Below are 26,619 nucleotides of genomic sequence, written 5' to 3'. Positions count from 1 at the left end.
TCTGACTGCGAGAGGATCAGGAGACTGTCCCAGGGCAGAGAACACACAGGAGTGAGAAGCGGACAGCAGGATCCCCAGCAGGAAGCAGAGAGGGAGAGAGCGAATATTCAACATTTCAAAGGAATTGCATGCAGCAGGCATTAAGCTACCACAAGGACACAATGTCCTACTCACCTGACAAAGGAGCAGTGTTCTGAAAGCTAGTGGCGTTTGCTACCAAATAAACCAGTTGGACTTTAACCTGGTGTTGTGAGACTTCTTACTGTGTCCCACACCACTACCAGGTTAGTTTAAATCCTCCCCAACAGCACGAGCAAATTGTTCCACAAGGAAATTGGCCCCTGCTCTGTTTACATACAGTAAGAACTCTCACAACACCAGATTAAAGTCCAACAGGTTTATTTGGAATCACGAGCTTTCGAGCACTGCTCCTTCATTAGGTGAGTGGAGGTAAGTTCACAAGCAATGCATATATAGGTGAAGATACAGTTACAGATTGGGATGTGAAGAATGGTTGGAATGTGAGTATTTCAGGGTACAGTGTTAATGGAGATACACCACATTCAGGTCCCATTTCCCCAAGTGCTGGTCCCAATGTCCCAAGAATCTAAACCCTCTCTCCTGCAGCATATTTTTAGCTGCACGTTCATCTGTTTTATCCTCCAATTTTTATATTAATAATTGAAGATTGCTACTTTTGAAGTCCTGTTCCCTTATTTCCGACCTAATTCCCTAAATTCTGACGGCAAGGCTTATCTTGCTATCTCTGCAATGGGTACCCATGCGGACCACTTTTACTTTGTGACGTATAATGCATTTTATTTTAGCATTTTCTATTTTGCTAAATCAAATCTTGATATTAATGATTTGACGATCTCGCCAAATGACTTTGCCCTGGTTAATTTGCACCGCGTTCACCCTGTCTGGCTGTGTCTGTGCACAGAGCTCATTCTTGCCGGATATTCCCGGCATAGTCTGACTGCGAGAGCGTCAAGAGGCTGTCCCGGGGCGGAGAATACACAGGAGCGAGAGGCGGACAGCAGGATCCCCGGCGGGAAGCAGAGAGGGAGAGTGAATATTCAACATTTCAAAGGAATTGCAACGGGCACTAAGCTACCACAAGGACGCAATGTCCCATCTGACCGGCATTCCAGGTACTGGGACAAAAATGCACACCTTGTAACTCTAAACTCACTGTGTAGAAAACAAGGTGAAATCTGTTGCAATTCTTTAAATTTGCGTCGCCATACTGAAAAACTATAAATCTATTTTTAAAGTAGCTTTCACACAATCATTAACGAAAGTGGAATTTTGAAAAGCCATGTTTTGTAGAATATTTTTATTAAATCAATATGTTATGAAGAAGCGTTATAGACTTTGGCAACGCCTGTAGAGGGAAATCTCTTAAGGTCTCTTATGATTGCTTATGCGAATCATGCTAATTATAACACGCACCATTTAGTTTCCATATACACTACAACACTGCAAGATGTACCTTCAGAACAACAGTCCCTCAGAATTTCTGCGGAGTCTCTCGATGATGTTTAATAATTATTAGTTTGGAATGTTAAAAGATGTTTTGGACTGTAAAATTAATTTGAACTATTCTATACAATATCACTTTAATGTACAAAAATGCGTAGGTTAAGTTGCTTGGCCATGGTAAATTGCCCCTTAGTGTCAGGGTTCTGGCAGGGTAAATACATGTGGTTACGGGGATAGGGCCTGGGTGGGATTGTTGTCGATGGGCCGAATGGCCTCCTTTGCACTTAGGGATTCTATTCTATGATTCTAATGTAAATTTACTCCAAAATTGCAGCGGCTAACCACCCCATAATAAATTTTTTAAACATTTTTGAAGGAGACCGACTAAAGTTCATCTAACCCTGGTAGTCTAATTCTAAATTCTACCATCCAGATAGTCGCCTGATACATCAGTAAGGGAGTTGTTGACACTTCAAGGCATTTCGTGGTTTCTTAAGATTATACATTTCACTATAGTTAGTTGTATTTCATTTGACAACAGTGAATTCAATATAATGTTAAAACTAAATTGATCCACAGTGTCATCAATTATTCTGACCTTGAGTATTAAAATTGATAACGTTTTTATAGTTGCACTTATTTAGAAGAGATGAGGGAAAGAGAATATGAGACAAAGGGGGATCTAAAAGAGTGCAAAGGCAGGGCAACAGGGATCTGAGTAGTTGAAGGTCTGGAGGAGTTGGAGTCTTGAGGAATTGGGGAGAGCAAAGACTTGAAGAGATTAAAGTTCATCACCGGTTGTTCGATTTTAGTGAACCCTGCTTCTTGTTTGGTGTCCCAACATCACTACACCTCCATAGCAGTGAGTTTGCATAATGGTTCACACCTCAATGACAGATTAGGCAAATATTCTATTAACTAGTTAGTGAATCCAACAAATTGTTGTGCTGCTTTCATATCTGTTGGCTGCTGCTGCTATAGTTCTCACCTGGTCAGGATCTGAGCCAAGACCTTTTGCAGTCAGTACATGTTGATGTAGTTGACTTCAGACATTTTCAATTCTAAGTGTTTCTTGTTCAGCTTCAGATCCACCTGGTGAACTCCCTCCCACAGGTGTGGGATCATGGTCAGTTGTTGCTTCTTCCAATGTCTTCACATCCACAGACTAGCAGATCGACTGCTTCCATTCAAATCACTGACTGTCTCATGCTGTTTATATTGAAATTCTCCTGTAGCTATGGAAATGCCATGTGCAACCATCTGTATCTCCCGACAGGCATCTAGAATATAGATAGAAAATTGCTGCTTTGATCCAGTTTCACTTCCAGTAACCATCTTTCATATCTAGGATCATGAATTCCATTGCCTTGGCAAGTTGTGGCAAAATTCCTTTGGTGGTTGGAACGGTATAGTGAGATCTCTTCAGTGCTTTATATAGATCCTTTGGGTTGAAGTGTCCTCACAGCTCTCCAGGTGTTTCACTGCTACCAAGCTGCTAATCCAGTCTGTAGGAACTGCCACTTTCTTGATTTTCTCCCCTCTTTCCCAGCTCTTCAATCTTGTCTTTTAGGCTTGACTTGAGTGGAGCTGGAACTCTTTTCAGCAAATGCTGAATTGGTCACGCACTCTCATCTATTTCCACATGATATGGTAAACATCCAAACCCTGTAAACACATCTCTGTGCTCCTCTAGGATCTGTTCAGCAGTCAGTGGTTTTGTTTGCTGTGCCATGCTGTAAATCTCTGGCCTGTTTAGGGTTGTCATGATGTACAGATGCTGACGTTGGACTGGGTTAAACACAGTAAGAAGTCTCACAACACCAGGTTAGAGTCCAACCAGTTTATTTGATAGTAATCTTACAAACTTTTGGAAATGGTGTTCCTTAGTCTACAGGTGATAAATGATTTGTGACTGTTGCATGATGATACAGTGGACAGCATCAAGTGAACAAGAAATATCAGATAGATACTGGTGAATTGGCTCAACATGGTGATCTAAAAGTGAAGCCCTAGAATGTAAGATTGAGGCTACATGATTTGTCTGAGCGCCCAGTGCAATGGTAAGAATGAAGATCTTGAGTTCCAGATCATAGAACAGTATGCAACAGCCACTCATCTCAGCTGGAGCAAGTCTAAATCTTGGACTGGTAACCCTAAACAGAGTAAGAAGTCTCACAACACCAGGTTAAAGTCCAATCAGTTTATTTGATAGTAATCTTACAAGCTTTCGGAAGTGGTATTCCTTTGTCAGGTATGTTATTATAGTTGTCCCCAGACATTCCCTCATGGCAGAGATCACATGACCATGACAGGCCATTTAGACATGTAGTTACTTTATTATAATGCAAATTTATATTGTTCTGGATGAAATGTATATAGTTTATAATATAAAACAAATAGATGCAAGAGAGTTAATGTGAATTCGCTAATGTTATTAGTTTTTATTTTATTCCATTTGCAATAGTATTTTTTTGGGTCCAAATCAAGCACACAAGTCAATCCCTCAAAAGCATTATCCATGTAAAAGTTGATCTCCTGACCTTTGGCCTAAAAAATTGGTCTCAAAAATTTGACCGTTACATAAATTAAGGATTAGGGGAGGTGATGGCCTAGTGGTATTATCATTAGTCTATTCATCCAGAAACTCAACTAGTGTTCTGGAGACCCTGGTTTGAATCCCGCCACGGCATATGGTGGGATTTGAATTCAATAAAAAATACTTGGAATTAAGAATCTAATGATGACCATGAAACCATTGTCAGTTGTGAAAACCCGTCAGGTTCATGAATGTCCTTTAGGGAAGGAAATCTATCCTTACCTGGTCTGGCCTACATGTGACAGCAGAGCTACAGCAATATGGTTGATTCTCAACTGCCCTCCAAGGGCAACTGGGGATGGGCAATAATTGCTGTAAGAAGTCTCACAACACCAGGTTAAAGTTCAACAGGTTTATTTGGTAGCAAAAGCCCCTAGCTTTCAGAGCACTGCCCCTTTGTCGGGTGAGTGGGAGTTCTATTCACAGAGAGGGCAAATAAAGACACAAACAATTTACAGAATAATGGTTAGAATGTGAGTCTTTACAGGTAATCAAGTCTTAAAGGTACAGACAGTGTGAGTAGAGAGAGCGTTAAACACAGGTTAAAGAGATGTGTATTGTCTCCAGATAGAATAGTTAGTGAGATTTTGCAAGCCCAGGCTTACAGATAGTGTGACATGAACCCAAGGTTCCGGTTGAGGCTGTCCTCTTGTGTGTGGAACTTGGCTATCAGTCTCTGCTCAGCGACTCTGCGTTGTCGTGTGTCGGGGAGGCTGCCTTGGAGAACGTTTACCCGAAGATCAGAGGCCAAATGCCCATGACTGGCATCTCCACATCAATAATTGCTGGCCAGCCCATGTCCCATGAATGAATTAAAAAAAAGTCAAGCATAGGGAGGCACGGTAGCACAGTGGTTAGCACTGCTGCCTGGCAGCACTAGGGACCTGGGTTCGATTCCTGGCTTGGGTCACTGTCTGTGTGATGTTTGCATGTTTTCCCTGTGTCTGCATGGGTTCTCTCTAGGTGCTCCAGTTTCCTCCCGTAGTCCCAACATGTCTGGGTTAGGTGGATTGGCCAGCTTAATGGCTGTATTTAGGGAGAAAATGTGTGTCATGTGATGGTTTTTTGAGCTCTATAATCTCATTGGCTCAGGTTAAAATGATTGTGGCTGTCACCGTGAGCCGAACTACTTCCTCCAGGTTTTACTTATTAATAATAACTAATTACTAAACTACTTTCCCAATATGGTTTACTTATATGGCCTTTTCTGAACTTCAGAAGAAATGGGAAAAAGTCTGAGTGGTTAGCACTGCTGCCTTACAGCGCCAGGGGCCCAGGCTCAAATCCGACTTTGGGTGACTCTGTTTGCACTTTCCCCCCATGTTTGTGTGGGTTTCCTCCTGCTGCTCCAAGTTCCTTCTGCAGTCCAATAAGGTTAGGTTGACTGGCCATACTAAATTGCCCTTTAGTGTCAAGAGGATTAGCAGGATAAATGTGTGGTGTTACGGGGATGGGATGGGATGTGGGATTATTATTGGTGCAGGTTTGATAAACCGAATGGTTTCCTTCTGGACTGCAGGGATTCTATGATTTATGATTTGACCTACCTGATTTCTGCATGTACTCCTGTGAAATTGTTAATCTTCTATTCCTTAACCATAACTAACCAGGTTCTGGCAGATACATTCTATTTTTGTTTTTCTTCTAACACAGCCTCAGAAGAGTTAAAGGACATCTTTGCCAGAGCGAGGAATGGAGAATTCTGTGTTTTGAAAATTGTGATTGAAAACGGTATGTTGTTGGAGATTTAGACCTCTGAATTTAGAGATTGCAGTTGCAAAAAGAGTAACACATCTGTTGTTTATAATAAAATCTAGAGTAACTTATTCAACTGATATTGTAACAGACACCTGTCTGTAGGACTTTGTTATGCTTGGTAACTTGAATATTGCTGAAAAGAGACATGTTTCTGAAGCTACAGTCATCAGGACAAAAACAAGGATGCCAATTACAATTTATAATGCAGGAAAAAAGGTGTGCTGATTGATTGGAAAATTTACTCTGGTTCAGGCATTGCCATGGAAAAAGCAAAGGGGGATCCTACGACTAAGGCAAAAAAAATGCAAAGCTTGAATGTATTTTTCTGCTATTATCTCCATGGCAAAGCCTCAGCCAATCAGATTTGGCTTACAAACCAATCGGTATAATTCCCCTGCAGTATAAATTGTTGTGATGGTTTGAAATTTGGCATTCTTGCATTTGTCCTGATGAGTGCAAGATGAAAAGCTTCAACAGCATGCCTCTATTTTCAGCAATATTCAAGATCTATAGGTAACTCCCTGTCACCTGACTCTGAGTAATTACACCACCAATGAATATGATGGGCTAGAAATTCCTAAAATTCAATTGCATTGAAATGACGCCAAATTTCATGCCGGTTTCTGCATCAATCTTGCAAAGAGAAATTTCTGCAAGTATTTCCTGTAGTGTTTACCTATTTCGGAGCATAAGAACCAGTGTCAGATAAGCCCAGGTGCAGCTGTAACATCAGGGTAAATATTATTGAGATGCTACCTTCTCATTCTCAGAGCTTCTTGCTCGTCTGCTACTCTCTATCTTCTACTATTCAATCAACAAGGAGAGAAGAGGATCATAGACAGCGGTGGTAGCAATGGAAAGTATTCTTTACGATGTGTAAAAGAGTTAGAGAATTAGAAATCAAAAGATGCTGAAGGACAGGTTAATAAAGTTTCTGTCTATCTGCCGATGGCAGAGTATCTAACCATGTTACAATATAAAGTGAACTTAGACATTGTATTGATTATACTGTATTTTGATGCAACGTGAAAATATTGTAATCAGTACTGCACATCTGTACACCACACCACTTCTCTTGCCCAAGGGAGCTGTACATTTATATGCATACACAATGTTCTCTCCCTGCAGTCAAAATTTAAATGTTTAAAATAAAACACTTTGGTCAAAATGGCCACATTTTATTGGCACCCACATTAATGAAATACCCTGCAACAAGTCTAAGGACCCTTTGTTTATTTATTTAAACCCATTGTGCCCCATGCTCTGGGGCAGCACGATGGCACAGTGGTTAGCACGCGCCAGGTTATCCGGGTTCGATTCTGGCCTCAGGTGACTGCCTGTGCAGAGTCTGCAGGTTCTCTCCGTGCCTGCGTGGGTTTCCTCCGGTTGTTCCAGTTTCCTCCCACAGTCCAAAGATGTGCAGGTTAGGTGGCTTGGCCATGCTAAATTGTTTTTTTGTGTCAGGGTTATTAGCAGGGTAAATAGGTGGAGTTATAGAGATAGGACTTGGCTGGGATTGTTGTCGGTGATGGCTTCATGCGCCAAATATCCTCTTCCTGCACTGTAGGGACTCTGATCTCGCCTTCCTACATGCTCCAGGGCAAACACTGCCTCAGGCTTTAAGCTACCATTAAGGGGGCTCTGCAAGGAAACATTAGCAGTGATGCTAATTTAATATCAGAACCTCTTCAGATTCTGATATATGTTAAAGCTTTCTCATAAGTATGCAAATGCTCTTGTCTTATTATATAAGAATATAGATGTCATGATATTGCAATCTGGGTATTTCTGCTTTGTATTTTTCTGCATCATGCATATGAACATTACACCGTAGATCATGATTCTCAAATTAATTATGGAAGTGTAGTTTTAAAAAGAAGTTATAATTTGCATAGCTCACAACTGATTTGATATTTGCAGGCCTATTCTCCAATGATGTAAGTACAAACTAAGACAGCTCTTAAATAATTTGTAGGCATGTATGAAGGTTCGCCATTATTTCAAGACTTTTAGGTGCACTTTTAGCACAGCAATTCTTGTGTGTATCTGTCACGTAATAGCACCAGAACCTATCCATTATCTTGGCCCATATTTTGATAGTGTATGCCACTGACCTTGAAGAAAGCTTCCCACAGATATCAAGTCAAAGGAATCTCCAGTTGCTCAACAAAAGGGATGTCATCAACCAGGCAATCACATTTGAAGTATTCTCACAGCCCAGGAAATTAGCGCACTGATTATGATTCATTCTTTAATATTTTACAGATAGTGAAATAAATGATTGGGACATAGACATGAGATGACAATAGAAGCTGAAATATCATAAGCTCTAAAGGAATTTTTATTTTAAGAACGTGGATTTCTTTTATGATAATGGAGAAATTTGACGAACATTAAATTAGTTTTCCAGGCTCTTGAGGATTAATCTATTCATTGATTCATTCATGGGACCTGGGCATCACTGACTGCCTAGCATTTATTGACCATCCCTAGTTGCCTGAAGGTGGTTGAGAGTGGACCTGGAGTCACATATAGGCCAGACCAGGTAAGGATGGCAGATTTCCTTCCCAAGAGGACACTAGTGAACCAGATGGGGTTTTTTTTCCAACTATCGACAGTGGTTTCATGGTCATCAATAGATTCTGAATTCCAGATTTTTTTTTAATTGAATTCAAATTCCACTATCTGCCATGGCAGGATTCGAACCTGGGTTCCCAGAACATTAGCTGAGTTTCTGGATTAATATCTAATGATAATATCACCAGGCTATATCATCATTAAATCATCAATCTTGTACAGCATTAGCACCCACTTACACCTCATTCGGCAAGATATAACTTTTCCAAGGATTATTAGATTGAGGCTAATGACATAAATGTGTAAGTTTTCATCAGTTCAGTGATTTCTAATTGATTGCACTCTGCAGGGACTTCAAAGACACACCTATCGAGAAGCTTAGAATCAGTGGCAGTGACCTCTGGATTTGCTCATTTAATTGTGCAAGTGTGGACTCCAGAAGCTGCTGTCAGTTTTACAAGATGATGACAGCACATACAGATAATTTAACATCACAAAACCTAGACCCTTGTTCACAATTTGTATCCAAAATATTTCCGAAGTTGGAAGTGCATAACTCAAAAAGCAGCAATTTCAGTTGCATTTATTGGTGGTGCAATTACTTGGAATCATCTAGAGGAAATAACGATGCACAATGCAAGGAATGTGATAGCAGCATTTCATTACATTGGATTTTAAACTTTTACTGGAGCAAAAATTGGAAGCACTGTAAATTTAGCCTTCCAATTGGTGTTGCAATATCATATATTTCAGAATTTTTCAATCTTCATGTAGTCTAACTGGTGACTTTCTGTCCTTTTGTGGTGTCAAAACATTGCATGTTTGTTTCAGCAGAGATTACTTGTATTCAAGAGTTAGAAATAGAGCCTATTGGAAAATGAATCGGGCATTAATGTACTAATGACCTTTCTGTTTCTGACAGTGCAGCATGTAGTGCATTGGGACATATTTGTTATATTGGCCCAGTGGGGACATCGCTATCAATTGGTAAAGAATAGAAATCCTGGTTTTTTTGGAGGCCTTGGGTGGCATTGCTGTTTCACAGATCCAGGGAGCCTGGTCGATTCTGGCTTTGGGTCACTGTCTGCATAGGTTTCCAGAGGTTGCCTCGGTTCCCTCCCACAATCCATAGATATGCAGGTTAGGTGGGATTAGTAGGTTAGGGCTTGAGACTCTGGAGGTAAGGCCTTGTTGGGTGCTCTGTCAGAGAGTTGGTGTGGAGTCGAAGGGCCTCCTTTTCACTGCATGCATTCTGAGTTAATATTTTGTGTATAATATGGTTAACAATGAATTTTCCAAAGCACTATCAAATGATCCACCATGGATTCTCCTTTTATTTTCTTTAAATGGTCAGTAGTTTTTGTGTAGTTACTGTCACAATTTAACAGCTTTCACTTTGTGTTCCTGAGCCCTGATAAAATCAACTGTGGAATCATAGAGATTTACTGTCTGGAAGAAAGCTGTTTGTTCCCAGATGTTAGTGCCAGCTCTTGGCTAAAGAAATCCAAAACTAATCCCATTATTCTGGTTACTTCAACTCGTTCCCAAGGCCATCCTAATTAAATGCCTTGATTGGCTTAAAATTCACAAACTAAACACTTTAAAGCGAGCCTTGACCCAGAGGCGCATTTTAAAATGAACTCATATCCAATTCACCCTTTGGGAACATTGTCCAGAAATGTGATATATTTGGCTCCCCAGGGTAGAGCTCTCATTCACGAACTCTGTTTCTCATTTGCAGAAACTGTACGCTATTCTTAAAAGGTGTCCTACCCCGTCTCCCGATGCTTTCAGATCCAGCAGTAAATTCTGCATTAAGAGCTGCCCATAAGGTATCAACCCCTGTGCTGGGCACTTCTGTTTTGTGCCAACTACAATTTTACTTATCATGTGGTGATCTCTGTGTGATCTGGCTCCATTTAAGAGTGGCACACTGGTTAGCACTGCTGCCCCATAATGCAAGGGACTTGGGTTTGATTCCCGATTTAGGTCACTGTCTGTGTGGAATCTACATGCTCTCCCTGTGTCTGAGTGGGTTTCCTCCCACAGTCTGAAAGATGTGCTGGTTAAGTGCATTGGCCATGCTAAATTCATCTCTAATGTACCCAAACAGATGTGACTAGGGGATTTTTCGCAGTAACTTTATTGCAGTGTTAATATAAGCATACACTTGACACTGATAAATAAACTTGAAGTTTAAGACATTTTACGTACTCGATGTCAGGTGAGAGTTTTGGAGTTTTTTTAAAAATAGGGTAAAATAGATTCCCTCTTCACTTCTAGCAATGTAGTGTAATTCCAGTTTCAGATGATCAGACTTTACATTGGTCACACAGGAAACTATCAGATTTTACTGGAGTTCTGTTGCATTGGCACTTGCTCAGGAGGATTTGGGGGCAACTGCAGAGACTCTTTCAGATGCATTCAGTTCAGAAGGGAAGGCCTTGCTTCCTTCAATTTACATTAGAGTAAATGATAAAACAAGTATTTGATTGATGTTTATTGGATTTTACTTAAAAGTGTGCTTATTTATTAGTGTCACAAGTAGGCTGACATTAACACTGCAAATGAAGTTACTGTGAAAACCCCCTAGTCGCCACTCTCCAGCACCTGTTCGGGTACACTGAGGGAGAATTTAGCATGACCAATACGCACCTTTTGGACCGTGAGAGAGAACCAGAGCACCCGGAGGAAACCCACTGATGTCCAATTTTTGATATAATGCAGACTGATGGCAGGCTTATTACTAAGTGTTAATCTGCCAGTATAAACCAAAGTGCTTAACAGCCAATTCTGAATTGTCATCATCATGGGGAATTAGAGTAACCAACTTGCACGCAAGCTTGCCTGCAAGAAAAATGACTGATCTTCTATGTTGGTCCAGGGTTAAATATTGGCTAGGAAACTGCAAGAGTTGCTTGGCCTTCTGTAAAAATGTTGATGGGATCTTTCAAGTCTACTTTAGAGGGCAGATCTGACGGTAAAATCTCACACCAGTTTCGTACCATTTCAAATACTAGTTTAATAGCTCATCTTAAAGATGTCACACTATTGGATGTGCAGCTCCCTTCAACGTAACACTAGATAATGTACCCAAGTCTCTGGAATGGGACAGGATACCACATCCTTCAGTTCCAGACAACAGTACTACTTTTGAGCCAAAATGAGCAACTACAAAGGATTTGATATAAATGGACATAACTAAAACTTCATTGGGCTCCATTAATTTATGGATTTATATGCTTTGGAAAGTTTGTGAAGCATTTTAGATGCAAAGAATTGATTTTGAAGGGCAATAACTGTTAGGAAAATATGGTACCAATCCTATGCTTTGGCAATATGGTGGCACAGTGGTTAGTACTGCTACCTCACAGCATCAGGGACCTGGGTTTGATTCCCTGCTTGGGTCACAGTCTGTGTGGAGTCTGCTCATTGTCCCCCTGGGTTTCCTCCAGGTGCTCCAGTTTCCTCCCATAGTCCGAAAGAAGTGCTGGTTAGGTGCATTGGTCATGCTAAATTCTCCCTCAGTGTATCAAATAGGTGCTGGACTGTGGCGACGATGGGATTTTCACTAACTTCACTGCAGTGTTAATGTAAGCCGACTTGTGACTAATCAATAAGTAAACTTTAAGTAAAATCCTATAAACATCAGCCAAGTACTTGTTTTTCATCATTTGATTATTGGGGAAATAATAGTTAGGAGAATTACTACTCTTTTTGAATAATGCAAAGGGAGTTAATAAGTTTTATAGCACAGTGGGTAGTGTGCTTGCCTTGAGCTAGAAGCTGTGATTTCAGATCTCACTCCAAGAATTGATCCAGGAAGATGCATTTGTAACACAGCCAAACAGGCTGTGTATCAACTTGTAAATCCTTCCAACATATGCCAATGGCAGGCAGTAAGAGTGAGAGAGATTCCTGGTTAGCTACATGATGGAACAAAATTGGACCCTAGTCTCTACCATGACTATCCATAGCTACAGGCTATTACATGTATGTTGCCACTTCTTCCAAGTGCCAGTTGGGTCAGATCACTGGATGGCCGGTATGGATCAAATTGGCACCATCTGCACATGGTTCGATCCCTGTTCTGGCTGGAGTGGCTTTGGGACTTGTCCTACCCATGGTGGAGATTGTGAAGCTGGCAAGGTTGGGCCTGCCTTTGGGCAGAGAACCCGAGGAGAAAATGGGGTTGTTAAATGCACAGCAGAACCACAAGAAAAGGGAACCGAGGCCTCCATTCATCTTGGCATCCCAAGGAATGCACCCCTGCAAATGTGGCACCCCGTCAGTACTACACTGGGATATCAACCTAGATTATATTCTTCAGCTGATGAGTCATTCATGGACTTGGAGCATACAGATTTAGACATGTGCTGCCAACAAAGGCAAACTGACACAGACTAACTTCATTGGCTGCGTGTAGATGGTTAAATCTGTTCCATGTTTGAACTGCAATTTTAATATGTCAAACAGTAGTGATTTAAACATTGACAGATCATCAGTCAGTTGTATTAACATTGAAGTGAGCTGAAGGTAAAGTACAGGGCTGGGTTTTGCATTTGTAATTACATTGCTAATTGTTCTTGCTAATAAGTTAACTACTCCTTGCAGAACAGCTGAAGGTGGGTGCTTCCAGAGAATCAGTCGCCAGCTGGGACCAGGAGTACGATTCATGCATCCTCCCTCTCCTGGAGGAGCAGCAACCTGCGTATATCTTGTATCGATTGGACACCATGAACGCTCAGGGATTTCAATGGCTCTTTATTGCCTGGTCACCTGACCTTTCACCAGTAAGAATTTGAGATATGTAACATCCTCTTGACATTAAGGCCATGGCATGGTGGCACAGTGGTTAGCATTGCTGCCTCATAGCGCCAGGGACCCGGGTTTGATTCCCAGCTTGGGTCACTGCTTGTGTGGAGTCTGCATGTTCTCCCCATGTCTGTGTGGGTTTCCTCCAGGTGCTCTGGTTTCCTCCCACATTCTGAAAGATGTACTGGTTAAGTGAATTGACCCGAACAATTGTGGCGACTAGGGGAATTTCACAGAAACTTCATTGCAGTGTTAATGTAAGCCTTACTCGTGACAAATAAATGAACTTTTAAAAATGAGGGATGAATCTGGTTCAGTTTGGCAGGCTTTGCGAGCATGGCTAAATTGCCTCTTTATTACAAGTTTTCTGTTCCCCTATTTGTTTGGAAGATGTTGATTGTTACTAGGTTACAGTCTATGGGCACCCGCAGCCCTCAGGGATATTGGCCAAATGCCCACCCTTCAGTTGTGAATCGAGATAGTGAAGGAGCACAGATTACTCATGAAAGATGAAAGATACCATGACATCCACCCACAGGCTTATGAAGGTGTATAAACTGGCACTTTCACACACGATTTACAGGTTAACAATGGGAAGCTGGAGCTCTGTCTGCCTTCTGCATCATCCCTCCCGCCTTCCTTTTTTTTTAAACTCTGGTGGTATTTGTCACCTTCGTTGAGATCAGGCAATTCAGCAGGAGTCTGAAATTGAAATATGAAGACTGTTCATCTGTATGGTCTCATGTTATACTGGACAGTGCATTTACCCATTAGACCATTCAGAAAATGGCTGTCGTAAAACACTAGGTTGCGGGCAGGTGGGGGAAATCCTATCCATCATGTTTGTGAACATGAGAACAGGTTTACTCAACAAAACACCTGTTAGTTGAATGAAAATGTGTGATTTTAATTTAAAGTGAGTAAGGGTGGCACGGTGGTTAGTACTGCTGCCTCTCAGCGCCAGGCACCCAGGTTCGACTCCTGGCTTGGGGCACTGTCTGTGTGGAGTCTGCGTGTTCTCCCCATGTCTGCGTGGGTTTCCTCCGGGTGCTCGGGTTTCCTCCCACAGTCCAAAGATGTGTAAGTTTGATGGGTTAGCTATGGGAAATGTGTGGGGTTACAGGGATTGGGCAGGGGAGAGGGTCTGAGTAAGGTACTCTGTCAGTGAGTCGGTGCAGACCTGATGGGCCGAATGGCCTCTTCTGCACTGTAGGGATTCTGTGATTCAATGAATATTTCCCATACAAAATATTGATACTGGATTGACACTAATGCCAGTCCATAAGAAATGAAACCTAAGCTTTGAATGATAAACAATGAGTATTTTTTTTGTAGGTTCGACAGAAGATGTTATATGCAGCAACAAGAGCAACATTGAAGAAGGAATTTGGGGGTAGCCACATCAAAGATGAACTCTTTGGGACAGTGAGGGTATGGATCTTAACTTTTCCCTTGCCATCTGTATTGGTACTTTTTTTAATTTATTCTCAGAAGTTGGGTGCTGGCAACTTACTGTCCTTTTCAAGATGGCTTGTTTTACATGTCAAATATAATGTTGCCTCACTAAGAAGGTGGAGTGTGTAATGATAAACTTTGAACTATCAAGGAGCAGCACAGTGGCACAATGGTTAGCACTGTTGCCTCACAGCCCCAGGGACCTGGGTTCAATTCCAGCCTCAGGCCACCGCCTGTGTAGATTTTTGTACGCTCTCCCCATGTCTGTGTGGGTTTCCTCCCACAGTCCAAAGATATGCGGGTTAGGTTGATTGGCCATGATGAATTGCCCCTTAATGTCAAGGGGATTAGGAGGGTAAATATGTGAGGTTATGGGATAGGACGGGACCTGGGTGGGATTGTTATTGGTGCAAGCTCAATGTGCCAAATGGCCTCCTTCTGCACTGTAGATTCTATGATTCTAGTTGTGTAGGCTAACTGATAGTTGGACTGGACTCCAAACAGTTGCCTTTACCAAGCCAGTGAGTTGTAATCATGCTTCTTCTGTAATTAAGAAGGATTTAAAGTTCCAGCACTTGAGAGGAAAGACCCAGCTCCAATCATCATACAGAATTGTCTACTCCTGGGTGAAAGCTGTAATTTGAAGAACTGTATTTATTCTATAAAACTAATTGAAACTTTAAAATTTTCCAACCGTTAGTCTTTGAGTGCACAAGTTCTTTAGACACAGTTCAACCAAGAGACTGTCATACATAATGTAAGTATGGCAGTAGAAGCCTCCAAGTAGGTGAACCTGTGCTACAGAGCACTGTTTAATATTTGACCAGCCAATCTAGCCTTTTGATGGAACTGAGAGGAATAAGGGTCTCACCAAGGCTGAAATTTTTCCCACTGGTTTACTGGAGTATCTGGAAACCATAAGATATAGGACCAGAATTAGACCATTCAGCCCATTGAGTCTGCTCCATCATTCAATCTTGGCTGATATGATTCTCATCCCCATTCTCCTGCCTTCTCCCCATAACATAAGAACATAAGAAATAGGAGCAGGAGTAGGCCATCTAGCCCTTCAAGCCTGCCCCACCATTCAACAAGATCATGGCTGATCTGAAATGGATCAGTCCCACTTTCCCGCTTTCTCCCCACAACCCTTAATTCCCCTGTCTACCAGAAACCTATCTACCCGTGATTTAAATATATTCAGCGAGGTAGCCTCCACCACTTCAACGGGCAGAGAATTCCAGAGATTCACCACCCTTTGAGTGAAGAAGTTCCTCCTCAACTCTGATCTAAACTGCACCCCCCCCTTATCTTGAGGCTGTGCCCTCTAGTCCTGCTATCCTTTCTAAGTGGGAAGAATCTCTCTACCTCTACCCTATCCATCCCCTTCATTATCTTATATGTCTCTATAAGATCCCCCCTCAGCCTTCTAAACTCTAACGAGTACAGACCCAGTCTCTTCAGTCTCTCTTCATAGGCTAACCCTCTCATCTCCGGTATCAGCCTATTGAACTTCCTCTGCACACCCTCCAAGGCCAGTATATCCTTCCGCAAGTGCGGCAACCAAAACTGCACATAGTACTCCAGCTGCGGCTTCACCAGTGCCCTGTACAGTTGCAGCAAGACCTCCCTGCTTTTATATTCTATTCCCCTCGCTATAAAGGCCAGCATCCCATTCGCCTTCTTGATCACCTGCTGCACCTGCAGACTGGGTTTTGCAATTCGTGCACAAGGACCCCCAGGTCCCTCTGCACCGTAGCATGCTGCAGCTTTTCGCCTTTTAAATAATAATCCCTCCTACTATTATTTCTGCCAAAGTGGATAACCTCACACTTGCTAACATTATACTCCACCTCTATAACCCTTGATCCCCTTATTGAGCAAGAACCTATCTATCTCTGTCTTAAAGACGCTCAATGACCTGGCCTCCACAGCCCCCTGTGGCAATGAGTACCACATATTTATACCCTCTAGGTGAAGAAGTTCCCCCTCACCTCAGTTTGGAGCTGTGGTCCTAGTTCGAGGAACAACAGGAAATTTAACACAACCATGCCACTGACTCGTGCCCCCCCTCCCCCACCGTGCCCCCCCCCCGCCCCGCCCTTGTGCTGTCACTGCTTCAACAGTTTGTCATCCCGATATTTGAAGCTGAGTTTCCAACCCAATATCCTATCCCTCACAAATCCTGCCGATCTGTAACATTGCCCATATCTGTCCTTACCTTAGGTCATTTAACATTACATCCTCATCCATTTATTCAAATACTCTCCTGAGTGGCCTCCCATCCTTTATTTTCCATAAACTCATCTAACACTAAGTTGCTGCATAGTGTTAGATACCTTATCCTATATCCAGGCTGCCTTATCCGCCATTTCTGGCCTTGCTGACTAAGTAGACGGCTGATTTCCCAGTGCCATCTTTGGAATGCTCAACTCTGTGTTTAATTGCCACCTAAGCCTTACCTCTCCCTGCCTCTGTTATTCTGGTACAAATTCCACCCATACTCTTACTCAGATTCTGGCCCTTTGTGAATCTAAACCCCTTGGGACATCGCTACCAGCTGTGCTTTCAGCTGCCGAGATCCCCATCTCTGGAACTTCCTCACTGAAGCCTTCCACTGCTCCCCTCTAACATTTTCCTTATTAATCAACCATCCTTTTTAATATTTCTATCTTTGGCTTGATGTCTTTTATTTTGGTACCCTCTGTAAAACATTTTGCAATAGGAAAGGTGTAAAATAAATGCTTGGTTGTTGTTAGCTATGTGGCTTTAACTGGTTAAATTTCAGCAGTTCAAATGTGACTGCTTGAGCCCCCTGGGCATGTGTAGGAGTGGTGTCTCTGTGGGGACTGTATGTGTGATTCCTATCAGGCAAACAGTATTACTATTTATGTTCACTTCTCCGTGGTTTTGTCAGCAGACTCTTTAATGTGATGGAGATTTTCCACTTTCGATACCTGGAAGAGCGAAGAACTTCCAGTTCAACTTGCTCATTCTCAGCTGGAATTACTCAATATGAGATCAGTGAAAACTTGGCATATCTTGTGCAAGAGAAATGCCAGATTCCTCACCCAACTTCTGAAACCTTGACTACGTTATTCGGGGTCATAGGGAGGTAGTAAGTAGCAAGAGAAATGTTAGTTACCACAGGTTACTCTCAAACTGCTCAGTCAGGTTTTAGAGCAACACCACGTACCTCCTCATGTGAAGGACGATGGACATATCTAGGTATTGGCTTGGTTTGACAGTGGGGTCCAGGGAATGATGGTGCAATGGGAAGATGAACAAAGTGCATTGTGAAGTTGAAGTATCTGTTGAAGAGGCCAACATGTATACATAGAAACTAGAAGCAGGCCCTTCGAGCCTGTTCCGCTAGTCATTTTGATCACGGCTGATCATCGAATTCAATAACTTTCAATTCAGTATATTTTCTGCGTTTGTGTTTATAGGAGGATGTTTCCTTTAGCGGTTACAGAAAACATCTTGTTTCGCAAGGTGATCCTGCCCCGCTAACTGCAGCTGAAGAGGAGCTACAGCAAATCAAAATGGAAGAGGTAGTAATAATCGCAACATGCAGATCCCAGGTTTTAAGATTACAGTTTGACCGCTGTCTGTGCCTGATGTGTTTTGGGTTAATGCTACTTTTGCTGCACAGGCAGCTTTATGACATAGATTTACCTTGAGATTCCAAATGTAAATAACCTAACAGTCCATCCATGGAATGCAATAATTTTACAAAATTATCAAACGTAGTCACAAATTAATAGATTTGAAGTTGCCATATCGAAGATTTAGGAACATAGGAATTAGGTGCAAAAATAGGCAAATTGAAGCTTGTTCTGCCATTCTATCAGATCATAGATAATCTCTCCCTGGTCTCAAATCCACCAATCTCCATATCCCTTTAATCCGTTATTTATATTTCAAAATTCTGTTCCTTCTATGAAAATAGCCTAAGATCATCTCTAAGGTGAAGGTTGTTCCAAAGGTCTGTTTTGACAATGTGCAAAATCGTTTTCTGTGATTGTGATGGAAAATGTTATTTGAGGTTAATGTTTTAAGGCCAACTCCTGATTTCCTTGAGACTGAAGTAAAGTCTTGTTTGCCTTCCTGTATCATAAGAATTTGGCTTCGTTATCAATTTGTATGACTACAATTTCGTGACAAATTTTAAATCTAATTTCTTGATAAATTTTGATAAGTGGAGAAATGTATTCATACTGTAAAAAATGTACAGTAGAATCGATGGTGCTTAGTAGCAGATATGGAATCATGCAGCAAGAGAGTGTGCTAGCTCTTTGAAATAATTTTCAAACCACTCTCACTTCCTGCTCTTTCACTATACTTTTATTAAATTTCCTTTTCAGATGTAGACCTAATTCTCTTTTGCAAATTACTATTGAGTTTGCTTCCACCATTCTTTCAATTAGTACATTCTATTTGAAGTTCAAGATTTCAGTTTCTGTCAGAACTGAAGTAAATATATCCTTGATCATTGCTATTGAAAATGGACTGGATAAGGTATGTAAAATATATAACTTACTGCTGCCTTCTGCCAGTATGGAATCCATGTGGAACAGTTTTTGTAGTGTCATGTGATCTGCTGTATTAAATGGAATATTGGCCAACTAAATAGAGCAGTGTAATCAGATTGACAGACTGCTGGATATGTTACTCAATAGTTCTTGTAACATCCACATTCCTAAAATGATTACAATGTCTTTGAGCTGTTAAAGATATGGCGCCATTACTGTGGCTACGTGTCCTGAAGACATCTTGGATCCACTGACTTTGAATTTTTTTTTAAAATTCATTTGTGCGACATGGGCATTGCTGGCTGGGCCAGCATTTATTGCCCATCCCTAGTCGCCTGAGGGCAGTTGAGAGTCAACCACATTGCTGTGGCTTTGGAGTCACATGTAGGCTAGACCAGGTAAGGACAGCAGATTTCCTTCCCTAAAGGACATCAGTGAACCATATGGGTTTTTTCCAACAATCAACAATGGTTTCATGGTCATCAGTACATTTTTAAATCCAGATTTTTTTGTTGAATTCAAATTCTACCATCTGCCGTAGTGGGATTTGAACCCATGCCTCCAGAATATTAGCTGAGTTTCTGGATTAATACTTAGCAATAATATCATGAGGCCATTGTCTTCCCTAAAGACAATGGCAGTCATTCATTCTATAAAATTAATTTATGATGATTGAGTGAAAAGAATTATTATAGCTGCTGGTCATAATTTTCTATAAGACAAATCTCACTGTGGCATGTGCCCGTAATTAATGGAGAAAAAACTTCTTGGTTTTGTTTATTGACAGGGGAAAACTGAAATCAGTATAGAAGCTAAGCAGCCAACTTTGCAGGGAGTAGCCTTTCCAATACAGGAAGATGCCATTGAAGCTCTGGATAAACTCAGGAACAAGCAGCTTAGCTACGTACAACTTGTAAGTATTAATTGTAAATGTACTAGTTAGAATCTTCATCCACACCGCTGCTCTTTCAAGTATTGGTAAAGTTCTGTGGCATTGCATTTGGTAAATTGTTCAACTGACAATGATTTATGTAGGTATATAAATCTTTTTCTGTCAAGAAACCATTGTTTATTCATGCGAAAGCCATTCCTGAGAAGGGCCAATATGGTAACAGGTTATCCAGTGTATTCAGCATCACAGTCAAGAATATTCCTGTCCTCAGTCTGGGATCCACTGATGTCCTTGTTGGCATCAGATCTTTCACCCTCCATCACCTTCCCAAAACTCAGCCACCCATATCCTGACAAGTCCTCCCAGCCTATTGTCCTCTATTCTTAAATTCAAAATCTTCACTTCTTATTTTCAATTATCCTGATGCGTTGCCCTGTCCATCTTTGTAGCATCTTTCATTTACCTTCTTATGCCTCGTGGAGTTGTGACACGGGCCTCCCTTCTCATTACCTTACAGTAACCTCAGCTGCATTCTCTGGTATCCACTCCCCTAAAATTCTCTGCTACTCCATCTCTCTTTCTATCTTTTAAAACCATCTTAAGGGGTAGGAAGTTTCAGGGGGATGTGAGGGAAACATTTTTACCCAGAGGGTGGTGACGGTCTGGAATGCACTGTCTGCAGGGTGTTGGAGACATGTTGCCTCACATCCTTTGCATTTGGCACGTCATAACATTCAAACAATGGGCCAAGTGCTGGTAAATGGGATTAGGTGGGAGGTCATATGTTTCTCATGTTGGTGCAGACTCGACAGGCTGAAGGGCCTCTTCTGCACTGTATGACTCGATTCTTTCTCTTCAAACAGGTTTTCAACCCCCATCCCAGTTTTTCTCTCCTTGACTCGATGTCTATTCTTAACCTCTGGGAAGGTCCTTGGTACTTGTTCTACATAAAAAGTGCCAGCTAAATGTAAATCATCCACCCATTGTCTTCCGATATGAGAAAGACTCTGCAACTCAATAGGTAGGTCCCAAAAGCGAATCTGTCACTTGCCCCCCCAGCCTCAAATATCCACTAAATTGCCCCTTAAATGTTCTACATATTCTGCCTCCTGTGCCAGCTTGAGCAATCAATTCTTTCCCTATGTTAGCCACATACACAGGACTGGATTTTCCCAGTTCTGTGAAGATGGACCAGGAAAGAAAGTGGGAGCCATGTTGGGATAGCTCCCTGTTGCACTCCTGCTGCCAGGGATATTTTCTTAGGGTGGATGGGGAGGACGGGCAATTTTGCAGCCTCCCTGGCACATTGCTACCAATGGAGTGGCCCCATCAATGCATGTGGATCCCACCTGTGATGCATCTGGAGCCCACCAGCTGAGGTGATGGTGGTGGATGGGGTGGGGGGGGGACATAGAACATAGAACATAGAACACTACAGCACAAACAGGCCCTTCGGCCCCCAAGTTGCGCCGATCATATCCCTACCTACTAGGCCTATCTATAACCCTCAATCCCAATAAATCCCGTGTACTCATCCAGAAGTCTCTTAAAAGACCCCAACGAGTTCGCCTCCACCACCACCGATGGCAGCCGATTCCACTCACGCACCACCCTCTGAGGGACGGGTGGTGGTAACTGAAACAAGAGGCTCCATGCCCAATTGATGGGACCTTGAGTGCAAGAGGCTGCAATTGCGGCCAAAAGCAATTCAGTGGAGAGGTTTCCCTCCTTCCCAATGGATCTTGCAGAATCAGTTTTGATAATTTCTGCGTTGCTGTGCAGGTTAGCAAGAGTGCCTCCATGTCGAGGTGCTGTTGCAGCCCCTGACTTGCCTTCTTACTGTGTCTCACAGTGCCAGAGACCCGGGTTCAATTCCCGCTTGGGTCACTGTCTGTGTGAAGTCTGCACGTTCTCCCTGTGTCTGCATGGGTTTCCTCCAGGTGCAATGGTTTCCTCCCACAGTCCAAAAGACATGATGGTTAGGTGCATTGGCCATGCTAAATTCCCCGTCAATTTATCCGGAGTGCGGCGACAAGGAAATTTTCACAGTACCTTCATTGCAGTGTTAACGTAAATCTACTTGTGACGAATGAATAAACTTTAAACTGTGGTAATCTCTGATATGTTTACCTAAATCCACTTTATTTAATCCCTTAAAAATTTTCAATATTTCCCCTGAATTGTTTCAAAGACAAAGACAAAGAACAACACAGCACGGGAAACAGGCCCTTCGGCCCAACGAGCCCGCGCCGCCGTCCCACTGTCTCAGTGACCTATTCATGATTTTAGTCTACGCCTAATGTGCGAGGATCAGGGAGGTCCAATTTAGGGACAATTTAGTACCCTTCAGCATTAAACAATCCCAGACTCTTCAATCTCTGTACAGAGCAGATACTTTACATATTAGTTTGTTTGCCCTTATCTTCTCAGCCCCCAATCCTCGATTTTCCTCCAGTGACCAGAATTGGGTACGAGTGTACAGCCTTGTACAGACTCATTTTCCTATTGTGTACTTTCCATGTGACTCTCTGTATTAAAGCCATGATTAGCTTGCCCTACTCTTGTTGCATTGTTAAGTGTTTGTGAACTATTTACTTCCACCCAAATCCCTGTCTTGTATTTTGTCTTGAAGTGTGGAGCCGGTTTTCCCATGTATTTCTCTTTTCTAGTCTTGCTACGTTGCACCAAGTGCCATTTGCTCACATTTCCAAACTTATTCAGAGCTCTTCAGATTTGGCTTACCTGTTCCCCTTACTCACTACAGTTTCATTTGCAAAGTTAGACAACTGCTATTTACCACCAGGCATAAATCATTGATATACACCAATCTCTACATCTCTGGGAGATCCAGTTTCCTCCCATAGTCTGAAAGATGTGCTGGTTAGGTACATTGACCCGAACAGGCACTGGAGTGTGGCGAATAGGGGAATTTCACAGTGACTTCATTGCAATGTTAATGTAAACCTTACTTTAAATTAACTTTAACTTTTTTATCATCAGTATTCAAATGTGTTATTTCTTTCTGCTGGCAGAAAATAGACATTGATCAAGAAACTATAACGTTGGCAGATACAACCCATACGGAAATAGGAGATTTGCCAAAGCGTGTACCAAAGGATTCTGCCCGTTATCATTTCTTCCTCTATAAGCATTCTCACGAAGGAGACTATTTGGAGTCTATAGGTATAGATTTCTTTGATAATATTAGTTCCATCGCAACTGTGTAAGCTTACCATATAATTATTTGTTTGAATTTAAGATGCCTGTTTTTGAATCCATGAGATTACAACTTTCTGCAGTATTCAATCGGAAATGTACTTTTGAGGGTTTTCTTTGTAAATGTACTTTCTTTCCAAACCCTCTCTGATTTCATCATTGGATCTTAGTTTAGCAGCAAGGTCATTCTGCCTTTTCTGCAAACTATTTCTGAGCTCCTGTCAACATTATTGTCATCAGTCAATAGGAAGCATGTGTTGTTACACAGGACTGGTTCACATCATATCAAAACAGACCATATGCATATAAAAAATGATGAATAGTTCTTTTCCACAGGATGAGGGTTACACTAGGAAATACCAGTGTCTTTATGAATAAACGTTGATCAATTTGGGTTGACAAATTAAATTGGTTTCTGTTGTGATATAAAATGTTAACCTTTTGAATACATTTCTCATCAGTTGATACTAAAACTATATTTATCTATCTTCCAGTCTTTATTTACTCTATGCCTGGCTACACATGTAGTATTCGAGAGCGAATGTTGTACTCCAGTTGTAAGAGTCCCTTGATTGACATGGTGGAAAAACAAATAGCTCTGGAAATAACTAAGAAGGTAAATAATCTTAGTTTAGTTATTCATCTCTATTCTTTGGCAACCAGGAAACAAACATTACAGAATATTCCAATGCTTCTTCCATCTCATTCAAGTTTTGGCGCTAGCCTCATTTCATTTTCGTAATAGAATCATAGAACCCTACAGTGCGGAAAGAGGCTCTTCGGCCCATCGAGTCTGCACCAAACACAATTGTAATATATTGCAAATGGATAGTGTCCATTTTCTTCAAGGTAGTCTGTCCATTTAACTGCTTTGTCTAAATTCATTTGTCATAATGTAGCTATGTGCTATTTGTTGAAATTGCAAAAACATGATACTAAGTCTTAACTATGAAAAAGCTACTGATTTCTTTTCAAGCGTTTTTTTAAAAGATCGTTGCTGCATGCTTAGATTGAACTCTGGAAAAGTGGTGCTTTCATCTTCCGTAACCTCAGCAATTCACCTAACTGAAGACTATCCGAATGTCTTTGATTTAATTAATGACTTTGTTAAATAACCTCACGTCCAGCACCTCCTGAACATTTAAATAAATTACCAGTGTTACTAAGTGCAAGATCAGTTAATAATAGATTGTTAAGGCCAACAAAGTTGTGGTATTGATGTCTTTGGTGAAAATTCTATCATTGTCCTTAAATTTGCTTGTGTTTGTCCCATTTATTTGTACCTGTCATTTGTTTGTATCTAAAATCATGAACTGAAAAAAAACATATTGTTGGTCACTTTTCTATCTTCAGATTGAAATTGATGATGGCAATGAGCTGACTGCTGACTATTTGTATGAAGAGGTTCACCCAAAGCAGCATGCACACAGGCAGATCTTTGCCAAACCAAAGGGTCCTGCAGGCAAGAGGGGAATAAAACGATTAATACGGAGGCCAGCAGAATCTGAGAAAACTGACTAAAATTGCAATACTTTCCAAGATTGTGCTATTTTGGACATTTTTTTCAAAGCTTTTTACTCAATATTAGGTTAATATATTGAGTAAAATATATTTACTCAATTTACTCATTTTACTCAAATCTAGTTTTTTAATGTTGCTTGTTTTGTCTACTAAGTTCATAAGCATTGCGTTAAACTCATTATGATTTCCAGTATTTACTGTTCCTTTTTTTCAGATTTCTAGCATTCAAGCTTTCTCTTTCTTGACTTAATCCATTGTGTTACTGTCATTGTGTTCATGGATAACAAAAATTTTCTTTTTTGAATTGATGTGTTGTATACAGTTGACATTTGTTTTTTTTTTGGGACCCTTGGCATTTTCCCATTGTGCAACCTTTATTTGTTTGGGACAAACCACCAAATTGGATTTTGGTTGTCAGTTGTGCCAAGTTTTTCCATTTGCTGAGTGGAGCTATAATGCAAACTTTTCAAACCAAATCAAAGAACAAAACAAAGAACAAAGAACAAAGAACAACCCAGCACGGGAAACAGGCCCTTCGGCCCAACGAGCCCGCGCCGCCGCATCACCCTACACCTATTCTACCCTGCATGTCTACGAATGGAACCCTACTCAGTCAGATTCAGGGAAGAAATAGTGTCAATTTGGTAAAAACCGATTAGCCTAAGAGCACATCTTTGGGGTGTGGGAGGAAACCGGAGCGCCCGGAGGAAACCCACGCAACCACAGGGAGAATGCGCAAACTCCCACAGACACAATCTCAATAAAATCCTGAAATATTCTATGATATTTTAATTGTGTGGTGCTGACAGCACGGAAACTCACCTGTTCAAACATGCATTTCACCTCAGTTCAAATGATGATGATAATCCAGTTTGGTTCCTTGCTGTCACTGGATGTGATGTCCGCACTAAAATGAATGCTATGAACTTCAAGCCATATAATCAATGGTGCGGAGTAGACTTGGAAATGTCACTCCAAAGACAGGAATCAATAGGTTGTGTTTGAAATGACACATTAGTCATATGCTTTGGATTTACATAACTGAAGTACCCATTCTTCCTGATGTAATTTAAAGTTAATGTGAAGAAGCAATTCTTCATGTTGATCTGATACTGTGAAAAGTTTGCATTTCAGCTTTAATCAGTTTTGTTTTATTCTATATATTCATATTTCTAAATTCTGTAATGTTTTTGTTTAGCTGACCTTGTGAATAGTTGAGACGCAATATAAGGCTCTAGCCTTTCATTTTCCTGAAATTTAAATGACATTTTTAAACAAGTGTAAATCACAGCCTTATAAAATTCAAATATTATAATAGTGATATTTAATGAAGAGTTTTTATCTGTAAGAATAGAATATTGAATACCAAATATATTGTGTTGTCTTTTATTTTTCTATTCATTGCTATGGGCAATTGACCCAAATTTGAAAGGTTGCCATTAATTTGATTTGGATGTTTTAACTAATATTTTATGTAATAGTGACATTGACATAATGTGAGTATGACAGCTTTGCTTCGAAATATTAGTTTTAAAAATGCTACCATTCTAATTTCTAAATCAATGAGTGTGTGACAAGATGGGTAAATCAATCCTTCCCAATCAATGCATTCCAGCTTTAAAAAAATGGGTAATTCAATCAAGGAAAAAGATACTGGCCCAGAACTTCCTCAGAAAGACAATCAGTGGCAGATTGTCACTGATTGCCAATTGGTCTGGGTGGTGGGGGGATAGGGGCGGTTATTAATGTTGTGGGGGTGGAGCAATATC

General features: G+C 41.1%; 1 protein-coding gene across 2 annotated transcripts; it reads left to right on the top strand.

The window, feature by feature from the left end:
• Window positions 1-101: 101 nt before the first annotated feature.
• On the top strand, window positions 102-26,573 carry LOC145344183 (twinfilin-1-like). Of its 2 annotated transcripts, none has more exons than XM_080191127.1 (10): window positions 102-450; window positions 944-1,154; window positions 5,735-5,812; window positions 13,031-13,209; window positions 14,567-14,662; window positions 18,136-18,240; window positions 20,009-20,134; window positions 23,146-23,296; window positions 23,824-23,945; window positions 24,683-26,573. In XM_080191127.1, the coding sequence occupies exons 2-10, from the start codon at window positions 1,130-1,132 to the stop codon at window positions 24,848-24,850; spliced, it is 1,050 nt and encodes a 349-aa protein (XP_080047253.1). In that variant the 5' UTR covers window positions 102-450; window positions 944-1,129; the 3' UTR covers window positions 24,851-26,573. The 2 variants fall into 2 exon arrangements, with proteins under 2 accessions (XP_080047253.1, XP_080047252.1); XM_080191126.1 differs by having other exon boundaries at window positions 102-521.
• Window positions 26,574-26,619: the final 46 nt, after the last annotated feature.

Source organism: Carcharhinus amblyrhynchos, chromosome 6 (genome assembly GCF_965287045.1).
Source record: "Carcharhinus amblyrhynchos chromosome 6, sCarAmb.v2.hapA, whole genome shotgun sequence".
NCBI lineage: Eukaryota > Metazoa > Chordata > Chondrichthyes > Carcharhiniformes > Carcharhinidae > Carcharhinus > Carcharhinus amblyrhynchos.
This window is presented reverse-complemented; position numbering and strand designations above follow the sequence as displayed.

Coding starts and splice junctions, on each gene's coding strand:
- LOC145344183 (XM_080191127.1), top strand. CDS start 1,130: ATGTCCCATCTGACCGGCATTCCAG. Junction 5,813..13,030: donor GAAAATTGTGATTGAAAACG/GTATGTTGTTGG, acceptor TACTCCTTGCAG/AACAGCTGAAGGTGGGTGCT. Junction 14,663..18,135: donor AACTCTTTGGGACAGTGAGG/GTATGGATCTTA, acceptor TTGTGTTTATAG/GAGGATGTTTCCTTTAGCGG.